The 21,941-nt window shown below is 39.1% G+C and overlaps 1 protein-coding gene and 1 long non-coding RNA gene across 2 annotated transcripts in view; one reads left to right on the top strand and one right to left on the bottom strand.

Moving 5' to 3' along the window:
- LOC136671971 (uncharacterized) overlaps positions 1-21,941 on the top strand; it is a 70,591-nt gene that overhangs the window by 13,898 nt on the left and 34,752 nt on the right. The gene's annotated exons all lie outside the window — the stretch shown is intronic.
- LOC136672014 (thrombin-like enzyme flavoxobin) lies at positions 5,519-8,433 on the bottom strand. Its single transcript, XM_066647948.1, has 4 exons — positions 8,303-8,433; positions 7,450-7,633; positions 6,773-7,032; positions 5,519-5,532 (listed from the first exon to the last, which is right to left on the bottom strand). Exons 1-4 carry the CDS (start codon positions 8,400-8,402, stop codon positions 5,519-5,521), a joined length of 558 nt encoding a protein of 185 aa, XP_066504045.1. The 5' UTR covers positions 8,403-8,433.

Raw genomic sequence — 21,941 nt, 5'->3', positions numbered from 1 at the left:
CACATAGAATTGATGTGGAATAGAGATGCAAGTTGCGTTACTTGATGCAGTGGTGGACTGTTGTGTGACAAGAGTTTTTCAAAGTGCTCCTAATCCCAGTTGGCGATATTTATCATAGCAGCATTACGGTTTCTCATGCCATTTGTGGGCTCAAAGATCATGAACTTAAACTGTGTTTCTCTACACAGACATTTTTCTGGATTACATAAATCTTTCAAGAGTATTATGTACAGTAGATGGGGGTTCAAGTTCAAGAAGCTTATTGTCATTTCAGCAGTATACAGCGTTTACAGAACACAGTGAAACGAAATAGCGTTCCTCCAGGACCAAGGTGCTACATAAAACAATACACAACATTAAAGTGCAGCTAGTGCAAACATAACAGTGCACACACATTAAAGTGCAAAATACATGGTTAAGAAAATACAAAACAATATCCATACAGTACAATACAAGACCATAAGTACGGGGTGGTTGTTGAGGGGGAGAGACACTGCAATTTAAGGTGTATTTGTGCTGTAAACGGTAACTGGATGTAAACAGGATGTGTAAACAGTACACTCATGGTTAATGATGATGATTAATTAAACAGTTCTTGTTTGTCAAAAATGTCCCCGAACAACTTAACTTTGTGTATGTATATATTCATTTAAACTGCAACTCACTCCACTGACAGTCTCGCGCACTCACCCAGTCACTGACACCTGTGGACAGTTTCACACACAGAGGTAGTTTCTGATGCACACACAATAATAAAATCTCCCCAGTTTTTTACTTTTGTATCATGTTTATAGTGCTTCAGTGGCATTGAAAAAGGGTTAACTCCGCTGACTTTATCACTCCAACGGCCATGCAAAGTTCTAAAGAATGAGAAGGTCTTAACTGATGCACATGTTAATGGGCTGTAATAAAACTCTAGAGGAGTGTGGTGTGTTCTCCCTGTGTCTGCGTGGGTTTCCTCCGGGTGACTGTCTGTGAGGAGTGTGGTGTGTTCTCTCTGTCTGTGTGGGTTTCCTCTGGGTGATCTGCTTACCTCCCACAGTCCAAACACACATGACCCTGATTAGGAAGAAGCTCTTATTTCTTAAGTATAAGCCAGACTCTATTGGAAACGTTTACAAATACCAGATGGTCATGTTGATCCCTTGTAAATCCAGATAGACATCTTGAGTTCAGGCTGTCTTTCAAACAAAAGGAAATTCTGCTGTGCTTGGTGTCAGGGGAAAACCCCTTATTGCTAAACTCATCCCTATCTGTACAGTCCATGTTCTTAGGTTTGCGCTTAGATTCACACTTATTCCATTTGAAGGTTTCAGTCCACATTTCTACTACAAAAAGTAGCTGGATCCTATGAAATTCTAAGCTTATGTTTGATGTCCTAATGAAGCTTGCAGTCAAGCTTCAGTCAGCAGTTTCTTGAAGGTTTAAGGGTATTCCTGTAATGTAATATAATGTTCTGGACATGTCTCCATTTTTCTTAGTGCAATCTATAAACTATATAAAGTTAAGGCTCCGAAAATGGATTTTGGAGTAAGGGCATTTTTATAATGGAACATTTCCTGATAAGATGTGGGTTTCTAACCATATTTTTGTCTTTTTCGCAAGCTTTATTGTTTAATAACAATCCAACACTGAATGAATGTCACAGTTGAAGGAGGATGAGGACGTACACGCAAGGAATATTTATTAAACCAAAACTAAGGCAACACTACAAACAGAAAACAAACAGGAGCAGGGAGGCATGAAAACAAACAAGAACTCAGGGAACGTAACTAGAACAGGAACATAACTGTGATCTGGTGGTAATGTGTAAGAAAACAGACAAAGAAACACATTTACACACACAAGAACGGACCAGGGAACACTGAAACAAAGGGACTATATATACACAGATCACTGATAAGGAACACCTGGGGACAATAATGAGAGGGCAGGACTACAAAGGAGACTCTGATGAAAGGGTGGAGCTAAGGCGGGACTAGGGCGAAGACAGGAAAAATAAACAGAGCCATGTGCTAAATGAGCACATGGTTAGGAAAACAAACACAGGACGTGACAATGAATTAACCCCAGAGTTCAGAAAATGGCTTCAATCATCTCCTAAAAATTTGATTTATACATTTTTACAAAAATTCCACCCTTTTTTCATGGCTAAATTTTTTTATGTTCATAGTGCGTTCACATTGTGTTACTGGTGATCATTGTTAAGTATAGGTGCAGTTAGTTATCATGTAGAGCTCTAAGGAATTACACACTACTGCAGGAAAAAAATTTAACGGGCACACAGACCAATCACAGTCTAATATTTTGGCCTGATGTGTAGAAGGCGGCAGCCTTTGATTCACGTCGGACCAGTAAGAGACCCAGCACAAAATCATATACAGAGATGCGTATATGCTGAGGTACACAGAGCCAATAAGAATGCACCTGGCAGGATCCTGACAGTGAGGCCAGAGTAACACACAAAGTATCAAAGTCTGTCAACTCATGGGCCGAGCATCTGTGGCTAAGGTTAATTATCAAGTATCTTTGCAGTCATATTCTGCAGGGTCAAATATACAAATGTATTGCTCATCTTTAAACCTTGCATTGAGATCAGTTGCTCTTAAAACGCAGTCTTTTTAGCTGAACATTTAGTGGTTCAGTTTGCCTGATTGGGTTACCACATAATACTACGCTATACTCAGCTGTGTTTATTATATTCTTAAAAAAAGCTGATTCTGCTATTGTTATGATGTAATGATTTTTATAGCAGAAGAACACTTTTGGTTCTACTTGGAGCATTTAAAAAAATTAGACATATAACAGTATAGTCTGTCGGTCTGAGGAGATATTTCACAATGCATAAGATCCTGTAAACGTGATAAGGGTTCTCTGATGTTCTACACAGAACCACTGCCATTACTCAAAAACCCTTGGAAAACTATCATTTTAAAAGAAAAACAGACTGAAACAAGCGCTGACCTTAGTAATATCAGTGAGAGTGAGATGTGGCGGTTTAAGCCACATACGGCAAGACTCTGAGAGACTGTTCAGCTGTGTCTGGAATGAGGAAACTGTGTACTACATTGATATGTTATTTGCTTCTCTTTTTGTTAGCGTTTGGTCATCTGTATAAAGATTCTTGCTGAATTGATGTGGAAAGTCAATCGCAAACAGCTTCATCTGTGTTTTCACTGCATTAACATGTCATAGGGAAATGACTCCCTATTCACTATTCCCTATAATTCTCAATATACAGTGCATTATTATAGGGAGCTGAATACAGGAGGGTAGTGAATGATTTTGGACACTACCTCATGCGGGTTTTTTACCAAAAAGAGCAGTGCTTTTTGGGCATTCACTATCCACTAATGTCAGCTAGTGCACTTGGGTTGTACACTACGTTTGCGGTGCATTGTGGGATTGTTTGAGTGCACTGAAAGTTGTGCACTCTGTTTTTAGACACTACTACATAATGGCTGAACACCACAATATTGTACTAGATATCATCGCTGTACAATGAAAAACATGTATCTACAAAATAGTAACTTTTACAGGAGCAGGGCAGAACATCTTAATTTCAATGAAAATCAATGTAAAAAGATTTTATTCTGAGAAATTTTGGAGTGTTCAGGAGATTGGAGATTTTCACACAGTGAAGGAGAGCTGCTGTGTTCAAATGATGTAGTAACTAAACATCCACAAACACAGAGATAATATATATTGCTATGTATGTATTCACAAATGCATGGATGAACATTCATCTGCTAAACTCTTATCATCTTAGATATAAATTTTGTATATCACCTGAAAGAGTGAGTATAGGATAGGCTTCCTCCAAAAACTATTTTAGGGTCATAACCTGTTGGATAACAGCCTTAAGCGAACAACATCAGGTGTATAAACACAATCATGTGCAAAGGATTTGGGATTTTAAATGTTTCTGTGGGTTTTGTTTGCTTGTTTTTTTTTTTATTTCTCTCTGAGTGGAAGAAAGAAGACGTCTTTATGATGTAATTCCCACTGAATTTACTGAGTCCAACATATTAGGCAAGAAATATTTAATGTTCTTGTGGAAATAGAAACTGCAGTAACATTTGGGATCTGCCATATATGTAGGTTCCTAGTTCAGAAGGACTGTGCTTAGTTTATCTTAGAAGTTGATCCTGGAGGCCTGAGACTATTTGTGATTGGATCCCAACCTCTGTGATTGGCACAACCTTAAGATTTTAACACCAGTGTGTCTGTTATTTTCTTATTTTACATAGTAACGTTAATGGTGTGCGGATCAAGAGCCTGAACCAGTTCCTGCTGTTCTTTAGTTTCTCTCAGGTGCAACAGTATGATATGAAAGAGAGAGATTTATTCTCTTGCAAATGTCTGAGAACACTTTTATTAGCAATTTCAGTTGCTGTATTTTAACAGTGATCTGCTGTAATTCTCTCACACTCCCACATTTAGTTACAGCTTGGTGATTCTTTGGATCCAAGCCCTGTAGCGACAGACATCCACAAAGTGTACTGCTAGGGCACACATATGAGAAGAACCTCCTGAAACGATCCCAAACAGAACTCCATTGTGGATCATACTGCCTCCAGAATCACCCTGTATGTGTTTTTGGACGATACAGAGAGATAATAGACATTAATAAAGATGTGAATATTGGGACAATGATAATTAATTAATGTATTATTATTTTATTAGCACACCACCCGCTGTATGAAATGGGGAAAAACTGTTCAATCTCATGAAGCAGTGTTGTAAATATGGCATCATGTTTACCTCACTGTTTCACGTTATACAACAGAGAAGGCTGAACATGCAAAAAGAACTGCAGTAACCTTTAAGAGAGTATTGAAGTCTCTAAAAGTACATCTCGCTGCATGAATGTGAAACTGTTTGGTGGTGAATGATGGTGATGTTAGATTTTAATGGAGAAGTCTCACCGAACAGCTGTCAACTTTTTTCTTAGGATCTTTTGCACAGAGCATGTGACCGTAAGACCATGATCGTACATATGGGTCTAGCTCATGCTTGTTAACAGAAAGGTCTCCACAATCTGTTACTTTTAGATTTCCACACAGCAACGTATTGGTTCCAAAAGACTTTCCTATGGAGAAGCAGTTTGTTAGTTCTGTTTAAATTAATGTCTTAAAAATATATATTTACAAAAGCATGCAGGAAGCCAAAATATAAAGTGGAAAAATCATTATATTAATAATTTTGCCCACATTAAGTTATTCACATCGAAACTGAGCTTGGGTTGGCTTTTTTAAATGTATTAGTTTTTTTTTGGGTGGTATACCATTTATAACCACATTAAAATAAAGCTAACATTTTAAAAATATTTAGCTGTCCAGAACAATTTATAATGCATTTAATAGAAGACTAATATAAAGTGAATCAGGAAACTTTCAGCTTAATTATCGAGCAGTGTATCTCTAAATCAGGCTTAATTTGTTAAGCTTCTGGTTGGCTTTGTGCACTACATCATAAAAGTAATTTTTCCATATGAAGGAACATTTATTAGCAGAAATCAAAGTATCATGTCTTAATAGACAACAAAACACAAGACATTAATCTCATTTTTCTTAAGATAAATGTACTTACCAAAAAATTGACTGAAAATAAATAAATAAAAAAATGCAACGATATCTGAGAGGTCCCAAAGTTTTTGCATGACTTTGTGGGAGGTCTGAGGTAGCAGGCACATAAGCGGTGCTAACACAACACTGGCAAATGTGATTAGTGTATAATTAAAAATGACATGGAATTATCAAATTGCTTAATTGGTTATGAGGAGTAGCACAAAATATTTTTTTCTGCCTTTATAACACTAAAAATGAGTAAAAATATTTCTAGCTGTCTAGCTATCATTCATTCATTATCTGTAACCGCTTATCCAGTTCAGGGTCGCAGTGGGTAGAGCCTACCTGGAATCATTGTGCGCAAGGCGGGAATACACCCTGGAGGGAGTGCCAGTCCTTCACAGGGCAACACACACTCACACATTCACTCACACCTACGGACACTTTTGAGTCACCAATCCACCTACCAACGTGTGTTTTTGGACTGTGGGAGGAAACCGGAGCACCCGGAGGAAACCCACCCAGACACAGGGAGAACACACCACACTCCTCACAGACAGTCACCCGGAGCGGGAATCGTCGCTGTGTGACTGCGACACTACCTGCTGTGCCGCCCTGTTTTAGCTAACCTGAAGGGCAACATAAAGGCTAATGCTTGGCATATTATACCAGATTTGTTGAACAGGGGCAGGTTCATTGTTTTTTTTTTTTGTTTGTTTTTTTCCCCTGGCAGGAAGCTGGAAAAAAGTCACTGGAACAAAATGCTCAGAATTAGTGTGTTATACCAGATTTGATTTGATCAGATTTGCACAGATCTGTTTTCCCCTGCAGTCTTCAGGAGCATCATTATTATTATTTTTCTGAGGAGTTAAGTGCTGAGAATTACCAGATTTAACAATTAGTGTACAGTATCTTCTGAGACATGAGTAAGCTGGCCACCATACAGCTACAGGTGAGACAATTTATTCACCACCTTATGTATATGATCACTTATAATAAAGATCTATGAGATATAATTTATTATAATAGCAGATTCTTCCAGGGACTTCTGTATGATTCTCACAGAACTGGTGTAAATATCTACAGTAGCAGAGCTTGACTTGGCCAGGTTTTCTAAAAATGTGTCCCAGAATGTAAACTAAGGAGTTTAGTTATGAAACTCTATTTAAAAAGTGTTTATTTTGCGTATCAAATTAACTCACCTTTTGTCACCCCAGGGGCAGTTTTGCTTATTGTAACCCAGCCGTAAAAGCGCACCGAGATACTCGCAGGGGGGGAAATACAGATAACAGGGGGCAGAGGGATTTTGGTCAGGTGAGAGAAAGGTTTGGTCAGTTTCAGCAGTAAGATGTCGTGTGGTTCGTTTGCCTTGCCAGGCGTGCTGTACTTGTGTTTCTCTGAAATCTCTCCAACCAGTTCTTTCCTGTCATCAGGGTGGCGATTTAAAAGTGCTACAAGACTCCTATCAAACAAACAAGAATTATTGCTGCATAATGTTGAGTCTGAATCACTGTTTTTAACATGCAGTGTTTAGAGCAAACTATTAGGATGTTCAAAGTGTTCATTTGACACTAAATGTAAAATTGAGACGTAATCCTGCTTTGACCACAAAAGAAATAATCCTGTGCAGGTCTGAAAACACGTTTGTGATTATGACAAAAATAAGAAAACATATATACATTTTTCACATGAAAGGTTAGTAATATCTAATTACATTTAGTAAATACCATACAATCATAAGTATATTTTTAATGGATTGGTAAATTTCAAATGAAATTAATTTTAATTCTACCTTCGATTAGGAATGAAGCTAAAGTCTGAATTCAGCTCTTCACTGACTGTTATGTAGTGGAATCTTAATACTGCCTTTAATACTTACTTGTTGTCACAGTGAGCAGCAGTCAGAACCCACTGGTCACTGATCAGAGACCCTCCACAGTGGTAGTTATGCCGATCTGGTTTACCATCTTTCTTCACAGTCAGGACCACATGGTGGCGGCCTTCGTTATTATCACAGTCCACTCCTCCAGCGACTCTTTTCTGAAGTTCTCCCAGAGTTGCATCTAAAAGAGAAGAGAAACAAAAGCTCACAGAGAAACCCAGTGACAGATATTTGCTCTGCTGAACTGGATCAGGACCAAAGTTTAATAAAACAAGGTCTGTGGTGTAACTGACACAAAGCCCTGAAAAGTGCTCCTCCTGAAGCATTTTGATAAATAACAGCAGCACATAGCACAGTTCCCTCTTGGACAAATGTTCTCTTCAGGTATCGGGTTAGAAACAACCCCAAGTGGATGAGTATCTCTGGGAGAGATTATATCTTCCAGCTTGTCTGGAAACCCCCAGGACCAGTTGGAGGAAGCAGATGGGGATGCCTGGGCTTCTTTGATGGGCCTGTTGCCCCTGATGCTGGACTAAAATGAATGGATTAATAACAACTTTGTAATTTGAGTCTGTATGAGTCTCTTATGAGTCCGTAATTAGACAGTCATTGTGCTGTAGAAGCAGTGGTGTGTCATGAGATTATTACAGACTGCCTTACCTTTTATAACTAGCCCCCGCCCCAAATGTGAAGAGACATCAGAATCTTTGCTTTTAACCCTTTAATAGTACATGTAGAATAGTAACTGCTCACAAATAAGGGACTACAAACATGCTGTTTGGTCTCTAAAAGTCTAATACTAATAAAATGGAGATCTCAAACAACTTATTGTACATAAAGATCAGCTCACCTGCCAGCACCAGGAGAATGAGTAGAGCTGAGAACTTCATGATGGTCCTCTGTCGCTGAATCCACACGGAGACAGTGCAGTAACAGAGCGGCGTCTTCATTTTTAAACTAAAATTTATCAGCAAGTCTCCAGCGCTCAGGCAAAGCTCCACTGTTTAATTACGAGAGCGTCTTAAAGGATAGATCTGATAAATACAGTATGGCGGTAAGTGGGAGAGGCGCCTCTTATCAGTCAACGGTCACCAAATCCTCATACTCTGAAAATGGAAATATATTAAAATAAAGGAAAGGCTTTGTTTAATATTCTTCATCTCAGTGTTTTACTCTATATTCCTGATTTTAACTTGTAATTTAATAAAAAATTGGTGTGTGTGGGAGATCACACACACCCTTCACACACACTCTTCAACCTACTGCCGTCTGGAAAAAGGTATCGAAGCATTCGAGCCCTCACATCCAGACTCCGTAACAGCTTCTTCCCACATGCTATCAGACTCCTGAACACCTAGAGACTAAGACTGGACTGAAAGAAGCACACACACACACACACACACACACACACTTCACACAAACACTGGTCTGTTGGACTGTAAATGTTTTCACATATCCGGTTTACATCATGTTTACATCCAGTTACCGTTTACAGCACAAATACACTTTAAATTGCAGTGTCTCTCTCCCTCATCCCCTCCGTACTTATGGTTTTTGCCTTGTCTTGTATTACATTGTATTGTATTGTACTGTAGGGACATTGTTTTGTATTTTTCTTAGCCATATCTTCTGCACTTTAATGTGTATGCACTGGTTTATGTTGCACTAGATTGTACTAGTTGCACTTTAATGTTGTGTATTGTTTTGTGTTCTATGTCCTTTGCACTTTAATGCGTGTGCACTGTTTCATGTTGCACTAGCTTTACACTAGTCGCACTTTAATGTTGTGTATTGTCTTATGTAGCACCTTGGTCCTGGAGGAACGCTATTTCGTTTCACTGTGTACTGTAAACACTATATACTGCTGAAATGACAATAAACTTCTTGAACTTGAACTTGAAAAATCCTCCTTGTGCTGCTCTCCAGTCGGTTTGCACTGGAAACCCATTTAATGTATTTGTGAAGCTCCAGTGTCTGTAAATGAGTAAAAAACAAAGTGTCTCGGTCCGGTATGTTAGTTTCTCTCTCTCTCTCTCTCTCTCTCATATGACAAAGGCACCTGGATTATTTTTAAACAACTGAGAGAACCCCCAAACATTGAAAAGCATTAACCAAAATGAGGATATTGCTCTATTCCTGCTCCATAGGTGGGTAATATTAATTTATTTTTCCTGTTTTGGATCACTTAAGGTGGAAATGCCTTCAAACTCAGGAGATGGCTAACTGCATTACCACAAGTGCTACAAAAGAATACGGCTCGAGATACAAATGAGTTTCTGTGGGAATTAAGTTTCCCACAGAAGTTACACTTCAGCAGCGCACTGACAACTGTTGCTTTTTTACCCTTTAAACGCACTGTTTCACCTTAAAAAATGCTTAGCTTCTGAATGTAAACAACCAGAGAGAACATTGATCACCCACAGCCATATATTTTTACTTTAATATACAACTGCCATTTCTGTAAAATATTGTAAAAAAAAACTAGAATCTTAATAATTCTGCTGAGGCTTTGTTCAATTTAAACATTAGATTTACAGCTGATTTTAGCGGATGGTGATTTTGTGCTGTATTTGTGAACCACATTATTTGTGTGGATCTTGTCTCAGTTTTCTACAAATAATGAATATTTTAATTACTAAATGAGAAGAATAGCTCTGTCTTTTCTCTGCAGTAAGAATTAACTTGCCCCGTCTTGATCAGGGAACTGCTCACACTTGCAGATCTTCTCTAGGGCTCTGTGTAATGCTACTCCTTTACTGATGCACTGAAGGTCCACTAGTGATACGCTTAGTAAAACTAGTAATAATTGCCTGTCTTACCAGCTGACCACAGAGTTTAAATGACACTGTTTTATTACATTTGCATTGAGCAAATGTAATAAAATATAATCTCTGAGACGTTAGTTGCATTAACTGACTCTCTTGAAGCTCTGTTTGTGGTATAACAAATACACACCTGCATTACTGTGACTATGAGGACAAACTTGCTGTAATTAAATACTTAATACATAATGATTTCAGGGAGATATGTGTCTAAATTAAATGTAGCAATAATTTAAATAAAAATTTAAATATATAAAGATACGTGTGAATTGTATAAATGTAAAAATATCTCAGAGCTTGATATCTATTTAAGAATCATGTTTTGATTATTTACAAATATTGAAATTATGAAATAATATAAATATATTATGAATAAATATCCATATTATAAGCATTCATCACTTTTCTGTCATAAGAAATGAAAGTGTATCATTGAATAATCACATTATAAAATAAGAAAAGCCTTCCTTTTCTTTCTGTGCATTAAAAGGATTACATTCTTAAAAATAAACACTCCAATGATAATGAACTTGACGTCAGAAGCAGAGCAGAATCAGAGCGACTCGTTTTATCCCGGGTTTTCTGACTCAGGCAGTGCACAGAAAACTGACTGGGGTCTTGTTTCACAGTGTGTGTTTGTTGGTGGACTCCAGAACCACACTATAATGTGCATTACTGTAACTATGAGCTATAAACCTTGGGGAAGTTTTGGGGAAGTGTATCTAACAAAATGTAACAATAAAGAACAGTTTAATCTATAGAATTATAGATTTATAGATTATCGATTTATAGATCAATTTGTGGATATGTACATTGTTACTTTAATTATAAGAAATTTTAGGAGTTTCTGATATCTATTTGTGAGTCACATTCTCGTATTATTTATTTACTGAACATTTAACTAATCTCTCCCTATAGTGAACATGCAGGTAATTTTCAGAATATTCATAAACAATTACAAAGAGCTTGATAGAGATAGTGGAGTTAATGGGGGGTATTTCAATTTTATTTTTAGAGTCAAATATAAAACTCACAAACTAATCGCATGAATGGTTATATCCAGCATCCAGCTGAGAAGAGTACTGAGTGAAAATATTCACAGAATTATGTTGATCTTATGTGAAAAAAATATAATTGAACAATTGTATTATTAGTTGAGACGTATAGCTTTGTTTTTCTTCTCTGCACTGAATGTTAACTCTTTCCAGCCTCATCAGTAAGTCTCTCACCCTCATGCAGAACTCCCTCTTGGGCTCTTTGTGGTGGTGCTCCTTAACAGATGCCCTTGTAAAACTAGGGTAGTGACACTAGAAGTCATTGTCCTGACTTTATAACTGACCACAGAGTTCAAATGCCTGATTCTGTGGCTTTGAGCAAATTCAATAAAGATTAATCTCACGTCGGCTGCAGAAACCGACTCTGGAGTCTTGGGTTTGGAAGAAGTGCTGGACAGTCCTTTAAGCAGGGACTGTACTTCAGAGTAATGTATAGTAGGTTTACATAGTAGAACTGACCAAGACTAAACATTCATCTTCAGGAGGAAATTTCTGAATATACATCCTTATAAAAAAATACGGTCTGGATTTCCAAAGTTGTCTCTGAACGACTGGACATCATTTTGTAAATATAAACACATTTAGAATCAGACGCCTGCAACTTGCTCCAAAAAAGTGATGAGTTTCCTGTCAAGCTCCATCACCCTTCGTTTACTAACACTGTTTAATTGTTTGGGAACTGAGGAGACTCTGCGTGGTTTGTGAATGAGAGATATCAATGCTTTTCTATTCAACACAAAAAAAAAACATAACAACTGGATACAAATGAACAAACTTTGTTTAATTGAGTGGATAAATAAGTAGCTGTGCTCACTGTTAACTGACTACATTGTGGTAGAAGTGTAGTTTATTGTGAAATTATTTGTAAGTAAATACATCTATGAACTAAATCCTGATTATATTTTACAATATTTTATATTAGCCACTGGAGACCGTGCCTCTTCGTGTTGTGGCACAAAAACCTTTCTCATGATAAAATCACTAACACTCTGTAAACACAGAAAACAAACAAAATCATAAAACATAAGTAAATATATATTCAGCATAATGAAAATAGGCCTTTTATTTGGTAAATGTTTACTTTTGCTACAGATTAAAACAAAGACATTCAGAAATCCATGTCCTTCAGTACTTAGAATTGGATTTCAATTAATATCTTTAGCTTTTTTCCATTTTAAAACACTCATTTATTTGATGCTAAACAGGTGATAAACGTTAGAAAAACAGTAGATTGGGAACGGCAGACATCTCGGATTCCTGAGAAAATAGAGCCAAGTACATTTTGTTGCTTTGCCCAGCAGCTACAAAAAGATTACAGAGAAGCAGGGAGGGTAGCCCTGTCCACTGTTAATCAGCATATATTTGCATTTTGTTTAGCCTGAAACTGAAAAGGCAAAGTGGAAAAAGAAATCGGCAGTAGGTGGCGCTTTTCATTTCATTTTCTTTTAGTCATTGAAAACGCCTACTGAGATGAAAACAATCTTGAATCAGTTTTTTTTCTTTTCATTTTTTTATTTTCATGTTAATTTTGTCACATTTCTTGCATAATGTAGTTAAAATGAAAAGATTAATACATATTTAATTTTTATTTTAATGTTGAGACTTTTCATCCAGTTCATGAAGAAAAAGCAAAGCCAAAGTGTTTGAATTTTCTTTTCCTCATTTTCATTTTCATTTTAAATTTGAGCATGAAATTCCAGCATAGTTTTGAAAATGAAATGACAAATTGCAAGTGAAGTTATTTCATTTCAGTTTTAATTTTGTCATGATATTTGCACACGTTTGGAAACAGAAATGGCAAAACAGTATTTGCATTTAATTTAATTGTTTTCATTTTAATTTTAATTTTTGCAAAATTTGACAGGCATAGATAGTGTCAAAGAATAATGCAAAATAAAAAAGCAATAACTATACAGCTGAATGAAAGAATCCCAGAGTTCAACAAATTATCGGAAATATTTTTTCCCTTTAGTTTTTGATGGAATTTTTTTATTTTTACAAAAAAATCACCCATCCATTTAAAGCTCAGCTCCTTAAGTTTTTCGTTTCGGTCGTCTCTGTAAATAAATGACAGGTATTTTTTGATCGATAAATGGTGCAAAATCCTTGCTAGTTTTTTAACAATGAAAGTCACTATATAAAGGTAGATAAACTTATTTTTACAGGATTTTAAACATTTTTACCGCTCAATAACAAACAACAAAAATTGATCAGTCCTTAAGTAAACTGACTTATACCAGGAAACTGTTATACTGACACCTATCTGAACGCATTAGAGACTATGTACCACATCTATTACAAACCGGATTCCAAAAAAGTTGGGACACTAAACAAATTGTGAATAAAACCTGAATGCAATGATGTGGACGTGCCAACATCTAATATTTTATTCATAATAGAACACAAATCACAGATCAAAAGTTTAAACTAAGAGAATGTATAATTTTTTTAATGGAAAAATATGTTGTTTCAAAATTTCATGGCGTCAACAAAACCCAAAAAAGTTGGGACAAGGCCATTTTTTACCACTGTGTGGCATCCCCCCTTCTTCTTCCAACACTCAACAGACGTCTGGGGACAGAGGAGACCAGTTTCTCAAGTTTAGAAATAGGAATGCTCTCCCATTCATGTCTAATACAGGCCTCTAACTGTTCAATCGTCTTGGGCCTTCTTTGTCTCACCTTCCTCTTTATGATGCACCAAATGTTCTCTATAGGTGAAAGATCTGGACTGCAGGCTGCCATTTCAGTGCCCGGATCCTTCTCCTACATAGCCATGATGTTGTGATTGCTGCAGAATGTGGTCTGGCATTATCTTGTTGAAAAATGCAGGGTCATCCCTGAAAGAGATGATGTCTAGATGGGAGCATATGTTGTTCTAGAACCTGAACATAGTTCTCTGCATTAATAGTGCCTTTCCAGACATGCAAGCTGCCCATGCCACAAGCACTCATGCAACCCCATACCATCAGTGATGCAGGCTTCTGAACGGAGCGTTGATAACAACTCGGGTTATCCTTGTCCTCTCTGGTCCGGATGACATGGCATCCCAGTGTTCCATAAAGAACTTCAAATCGTGACTCATCTTACCACAGAACAGTCTTCCATTTTGCCACACTCCATTTTAAAAGACCCCTGGCCCTGTGCAAACGTCTGAGCTTGTGGAGCTTGCTTAGAAATGGCTTCCCTCTTTGCACTGTAGAATTTCAGCTGGTAATGGCAGATGGCACAGTGGATTGTGTTCACTGACAATGCTTTCTGGAAGTATTCCTGAGCCCATTCTGTTATTTCCTTGACAGTGGCATTCCTGTTTGAGGTGCAGCAACGTTTAAGGGCCCGGAGATCTTGAGCATCCAGTAGAGTTTTATGGCCTTGACCATTACGCACAGCAATTGTTCCAGATTCTCTGAATCTTTTGATGATGTTATGCACGGTTGATGATGATAACATAAAAGTATTTGCTATTTTATGCTGGGTAACACCATTCTGGTATTGCTGCACTATATTTCTGCTGTAGTGGAGATGAACAGATTATTAATTTTAATAAAAGATATACTTTTTGGGGACTTAATATGCCAAGGTTATCTAATTATGCTGAAAGGCCTCTCTTAGCTGGTTTTCAGAGATCTTCAGTTACATCCCCTCCTTGCAACAAGCCAAGATCGGAATGTGAGATTAGCATACAGAGCAGGCTCGTAAAACCTCACTCCAGGACGTTTACAACCCAATGTCCCAGGGACAAGAGGAGAATCTCTGCAAAATGCAGAGAAACATACAGACTCAAACTCGATTAAAACTGTTTCCTCACACATTTTGAAAGATAGTTAAACAAAACAATCACAAACCTTAATTCCCATTGGTTTAAAACTATTTGAAGTTACATATGTGCACAACTGTTTGAAATTAATCCCATTTTGACAATCAAAATAGGTGGAAGTAATTTACATGTGTTTAAAGTCATTTTTGTTTTATGTGAATTTATGTAGAACCAAGGTAGCTACATACTATGTGTGTAGTTGGTTAATAATTATATAGAACATGGTTGTCTTTTTCTTAATGATATTACTTTGTGTTAACATATAATCTTTTATATCGCAAAGTATGATTGAGAATCCTGGGATATTCACTCACCAGGGATGGTCAAGTCTTTGTCTTGTCAAGTGTCATAAATTCTATCTGATGCCACTACCAAGGTACCGGGAACAGCCAATCAGGAGCAAGAAAAGCTCCAAATCTCCCTCATTGAGGACGAATCAGGTATTCGGTGCGGGTTTTCCAAACTCTGGTTAAAAAGCTGTGGCGCCAAATGACATGGGCTTAGGCTTCTTTCCCTTTTTCTCCACTGTTCAATTCTTCACTTCAAGGCTCCAGATACTTGGGGCGTTATCTCTTTTAGCCTTTTTCAAGGCTAAAGAGTAAATTGACCTGAGTTTTTTAAATGACTCTGCAGGCGTCAGACTCATGGCTTTCTTAAGTCTAAAGTCTTGGGCCTTTAAAGCGTGATCCAGATAGAAACTACAGATTAAGAAAAGCTATAGTTTAACCCTAGCGAAATTTCAAAGCCACACCCAGAGCCTGAAGGAAACCTTAGTCCTCTGACCCTCAAAAGGACGACAACGCCACGAAGAGGATGGCCACACGCACCCTCAGAATGACCTTCTGAGATGAGGCCCCAGGAGAGACCTGCTTGGACTGTCTCTCACAAGGTGGCAGATCAGCGACAACGAAGAATCCCCACAGAGACCTTCAGTACACCACCAGCCCCAACGGCTGTGTCTGAAAGCCTCGGGGAAAAAAGGAACGTCCACGGCTGCAACCTACAAGGCCCGCGTCTGCAATTCTCCAGGAAGTCATGCCGTAATGCACCGTCAGCCACATGCTCCCTGTCCATCTCCAGATACGTAAGGTCACATGGTCTCATGTCTCTCATGGCTCATGGGTTGGTAACTGAAAGTTTGCGGGGATAAACAATAGCCTTTCTCAGAACTTATTATCATAGAGAAATTCCCTCATATATTAATCTCCCTGTTCCCTCATCTATCGCTGTAATCCATTTCATTATATGAATGTCTAATTAATATTCATCACCAGTTGTGTGATAAAACCAATCCTTGGTTATTTGTTTGTGTGTGCACCTTTCTTGTATGGAATTATAATTCTAGTTCAGATTCCATTTCAGAGCCAAGAACCCACAGCAGGTCAATGAGCATAATTCATTACTAATAGTTAATTCTAGCTAGTTCTGCTGTATAATAAGACCTATGTAGTGTTTATATATATATATATATATATATTATTTGTAGCGTTTGACCTTATTCAAACTCTTCTGATTAATGACGTTTTGACTAATGATAATAATTGTTATTGTTATGATTGACTTAAATGACAAAACATTAACAAGTAGTTAGAGAGTGAATACTGTCATCGCTACGTGAGTTCTTCAAGATTTTCAGACTTTTGAATGAACAGACTCCACACACTGTTATTTCAAATAATGGAAATATTTTATTAAAAGAAAAGAGACTATTTACTAGACATAGCACGATCTTAGAAATTCTCACTGGATCAACGCAGGTCAAACTGGTTCGAATTTAAAGATAGGCTAGGCGATATGACTTGACTAATGTGTTGCTGAATGAGATTTAATTAATGTATAAATTTATCAAGGGATTTAATTCAATTTTCAGCTTTGGAAGTGCGTAGTTTTAGCTTACTTTTCTGTCGATCTCAACCACTCGATGGGTACAGAGATGCTTTGAGGTTATGGGAGAGAGGAGTCCCGCTTAGCTCCCGCAGTTCTTCCGTGGAAGTTTTCAGGCTGGGTCAGCGTGGATTTAGTCACCCGCAAGTCAGGCTGCATCGGGCATACTCAGAGCGTGGTGACGCAGATGAAAGGATTTCCTCTGGCTCACTGTCCTGAGTGGGAGGTTACATCCATATGAGGCTTTGGGAGAGAAGTTTGCTCGTCCTTGCAGTCTCCAAAACTAAAAATCGAATTAATAAGCTTATACTTATTTTACGATTTTCCTCTATCTCGGCGGTGTTTCTTACTCTGGCCATGAATAAGTTTCACCTGCTTTGATAAGTCGTGAGATTAAACTTAGATTGGGCAACAAAACATGAACACAAATAAGTACAGGAAAGATTACTGAGAGTTACTCGACGTTACGCTGTAGTTTCTGTATCACACTGCTAACTAGCACAAGGCGTCCCTTGGAAGCTGAGTGAGGTCCTTCATTAGAGTCTTTGACGAGTCATTTCGTCGGCGTAAGGAAGAAGGAAGAGCGTCGCACTTGAAGTGAAGAGAGCGACGTGAGGAGCGTAGCGGAAAAGAGAAGAGGGTCGCAGCAGAGCGTAGCGGAAAAGCACAGAAGAAGCACAGAAGAAGAGTCGGGCATCCCATTTTCAGATGTGGCGCGGTCACGCCCATTTGGGAGGTATCCTTCCTTGGATTGGATCCTGGGTCTGAGGCTCACGTGACTTGTTTACACATGAAATTGTTACACACGTATACACATGAAACTGAATAACGTAAAAATTACTTATACATTCTTGTGGTATAGCACAATGAGTGTGCTGGATTATTAATATCAAATATCTACGTATATATGTCTTGGGTATTTTACGATTACATCCCACTACAATATTATGCTAGAAGTTAGAAACTAATTCGTTTTCCTAATCAGAGACAGAAATTTTCCTTCATGATTGAAACAGTAATACACATCACTTCATTAGTTGGTAGACATTCACTTGAGAATAACAGGGAGTAACATTCATATATATTGCATAAACATATTTTTAAATACTCGATTAAGTCCGTTATGTATTTAGACGGCAGCAGGGCGAAACATGATTTCGCAAATGTCCACTTGGGGTCGCTGTTGGTCCATGTTATTTGTTTGGTTCGGATCGGCTAACAGAGTTCAGCGCGAGGTCAACTCTGTTGGCCATCTGTGTGATTTTGCATACGATAAGGATTGCCATCTTGACGTCGCTCATTATAAAACTTTAACAACTATAAAGGTTGTTAATCCTAGTCTTCATCGCTTTGTTTGATCTTCTTTTTGCCTAAAAGCGTCATAAACTGGCTTGTTATCTTTCCATTCATGGAGAAGAGGAGGGGGTCATTGGAAAGTGTCCTTGTCAGTCTTTGATGTGCGTGAGTTTATGGGTGTGTGTGGGAAGGGGTGCAGAGTCTGTACGTACACACACAATTTTGTGGAATGTGGGGTTCTGTCCCAAGAAATCCTTATTCAGTGTGGAGAGTCTTTCATTCAGAACTTTTCATTTCTTTATTTGATCCATACTCCACTACATTACCCCCTTTTTTCAGTTTTATGGTCCGGCAGGGAGCATGGAGCTGAAAAGAACTTTTGCTGTGGAGGAAGGTGAGATCAGCAAGCATATTCAAACACATTTCCAGAGCTGATGTCTTCCTATCAGTGTATGGGTGCATATGGAGTGTTGATGTTCGCATGCTGAAGGGATTCTAATTACTTAGGGGTAGGTCTTGTTCAAACGCAACCTCGAGAGCTGGTTCTTCGACATGGCCTTCGGCTTCATATCTAAAACTTGGGGGTTCACCTCTCTGGGCTCTCTTATGTCTAACGAATTTGACTATTTTATTAGACCAAGTTTCTAACCTGCTCTGTAGGGCTCGAGTGCGTTTGAAATAGAACCAAGCTATACCAAAGGTCAAAAGATATCCTAATCCTACCACTGTAACTAGTAAGGTGTCTGGAGTGGACCATGCATAGGTGACAGGCTGAACTGGCCATAGGGGTTGAGACAACAGCTCTCTAAGAGTGTTATCAATAGGGGTTAGATCAATGACTTCCCTCATATTCTAGGCGAGTTAGTGTTTTAGTATCTAGCTCGATTGTGTGTTTGGAGAAGAACTCTGAGATTTTTATGTCACTCTCATATTGGTCAGGGTTCAGGTGATACAGGGCCAGGTCTCCTACATGTAGGATTGCGTTTACGGGGACGTCTACCCAGAAAGTCTGGCTAGGAAGGGGTACCCTTTCTGAGGTGTCATGTTGATCATAGGTTAGTAGGGCCTCTCTAAAGGGGGTGTTAACCAACCAACGGTTTCCAACAATCTCAGCTTGGGTACTGGTTACCAAATGTCGGGGTGTGATGACTACCGGACATTGAGTATTACTCATCATAGGCTTAAGGCCACAAATCCCATTCGCTGTCACGAATAAAAGGTTTGCTAGGGCACAAGTAGTGGATGTCTTTAGTGAGTGTGCACATAAGCAAGTTGGGTACCAGGTATAGGTCAGGATTATCGTCTTGGTATGCTACAAGAGATGTTGTCTTTACACGAACATAGGCAGAATCTTGCCAGAAGCCAACGTTGACAACATCTTTCAAACGGTAGATGTTTTCAGGCGCCATTATGGGAAGGTTAATGATGAATGCTAATTCTCTGTCTTGAGGATTGACATAAATTTGGATGGCGCTACCTAAGGTATAGGCTAGGTGGACCTGGAGATCAGTAACTACTTCTTGAGTTGCTGTAGACAAAATCTCCTGTACTAAGGATAGAGGCACCAGATAGGGAGGAATTCTCCCCATGGCTAGGCTATCCACAGAGGAGCTGATTTCTTGTAGCATATCAGACAATAGCATATTCACAAGCTGGATGTGGGCAAGGTCAAGTTGCACTACTGAAAGCATAGAGTTAACCGTCTGGAGCGTTTTGTTCAAAGCGACACTGAGCATTGAGTACTACGATGGTGCCACGTAGGGTTTGCCCAATTGTTTGCAGGTGCTGCTGCTGCTTGTTTAATTGGGATTTAATGTTTGGAATTTCAGCTTGCAATTCTCCTACTTGATGTTTGACAGTGGCTACATTGACGGCGGACGTTCTGAGACTCAGTAGCGATCCCACAGTTGCAGCTGCCATTAGCAATCCGCCTATGAAACGTTTAGACCATTTGTTAAAACCATTTAGTTCTGATTGCGTTACGGTAAACTTTTGTAGCTGGTGGAGCATATGAGTTACGTCAGCTTCGGCATGGCTGATAGCTTCCTCAGTCCATCTAACTCCATTCCGGCCAGTCTGCAAGGTGGTCATCGGTAGGTTTTTACTACACGCTTCGGCGGGATTCAACTGTACGAATACTCTCTGGGTATGGAGGCGGCAATTAGTGATTAGCAGTCCCGGCTGGTCTTTCAGTATTATTCAGGAGTCAGGACCCGGTTCAATCACTTCAGGGAGCACGGCGGTTCCTAGGGAGCTGACGATCAGGAGAATGAGCAGCGGGGCCATCCTACCGGGAGAGATGCTCATGGTTAGATTTAGGGTATTTACGGCGAGTCGTTTTAGACAAGTTTATAAAACTTTTCACTATACCCCCCTTTTGATAAAATTTCTCTAGGGTAAACACCCTACAATAATTGACGATGAGGGACTAGGGTCTTGCACCCTGAGTGTCCTCAGTCTGGTTAGAAGCTTGTTGTCTGCTGAAGAGTGAGAGGAAAAGGGGAAAAAGGGATAGAAGAACTAAGGTGTGAGTAGAAGGTTGTAGTTGTCTGTTAACCAACACCCTTCTTGCCTTTGGTTCTATTGTTTATGACATAACACAAGCATTAGTATCCCCTACAAATCCCATGGGGGTTGTGTGTGGTCTGATTTGGTTGCGGTGGACCCACTTGAGTTCAGTACTGCCCCGAACTTTGTTTATCTTGATCCTGTAAACAACGGGGGACAGTTTGTCTGTGATCATATAGGGACCGGACCCATTTAGGGATATAGGGTATTCCCCCATTTTTTGCGACCTTCCAACAGGTTGGACAAAGATGTAGTACCATACCTTGTTTTCTATTTGAAGTTCGTCGTGGGATGCCTTGTGATCATGGTACGCTTTTGCGACCTTCTGCACTTTTTTCCAGTTTCTGCTGGGCAAAGGCAAAAGTGGATTTTAGGTGTTTCTGCAGATCCTCCATATACTGATGAGTGGTATAGGCTACTGCTATGCTAGCTTCACCTGGCTGATATAACAGATGTAGAGGCAGAGTCATCTGTCTCCCTGTCATCAATTCAAAGGGTGAGACCCCGACCGCATCATGTGGGGTCGCCCGTATGGCAATCAGTACAAGGGGTAGCTTGACATCCCAGTCTCACTGGTTTGCTGCTATGTCCTTTTTCAGTATGCTAACAACAGTTCTGTTGGCTCGCTCTACCTGACCTGAGCTTTGAGGATGGTAGCTAATGTGAAGGCTGGCTTTTACTCCTAAGAGTTGCCAGACCTGCTGCATGACCTCAGCTGTGAAATGTGTCCCTCTGTCAGAGTCGACACAGCTGGGTAGACCAAACCGTGAGAAGATATGGTTCATCAGTAAGTATGCAGTGGTTAGCGCTGTGTCATTCGGTGCGGGGAGGCATTCTACCCATTTAGTGAATGCACACGTGACTGTGAGGAAGTACTTGTTACCTCTTACTGTTCGAGTGAGTGGTCCAACCCAGTCTATCTGGAGGTTTGACCAAGGGAAGGATAACCCTTTCTTTTGCAAGGGGGCTCTATGAAGAGGATTTGAGGGTTAAAAAACAGACAGCCTTTAATGTAATCAGCCACATCTTTTACCATGTGGGGCCAATA

The sequence above is a fragment of the Hoplias malabaricus genome, chromosome 16 (assembly GCF_029633855.1).
Source record: "Hoplias malabaricus isolate fHopMal1 chromosome 16, fHopMal1.hap1, whole genome shotgun sequence".
Lineage (NCBI taxonomy): Eukaryota > Metazoa > Chordata > Actinopteri > Characiformes > Erythrinidae > Hoplias > Hoplias malabaricus.
This window is presented reverse-complemented; position numbering and strand designations above follow the sequence as displayed.

Excerpts from the sequence above, each read along its gene's own strand:
- LOC136672014 (XM_066647948.1), bottom strand. The coding sequence starts at position 8,402 with ATGAAGACGCCGCTCTGTTACTGCACTGTCTCCGTGTGGATTCAGCGA. Across the intron at positions 7,634-8,302 it reads CATTCTCCTGGTGCTGGCAG|ATGCAACTCTGGGAGAACTT; the intron begins GTGAGCTGATCT and ends CTTCTCTTTTAG. Across the intron at positions 7,033-7,449 it reads GCTGCTCACTGTGACAACAA|GAGTCTTGTAGCACTTTTAA; the intron begins GTAAGTATTAAA and ends TTTGTTTGATAG.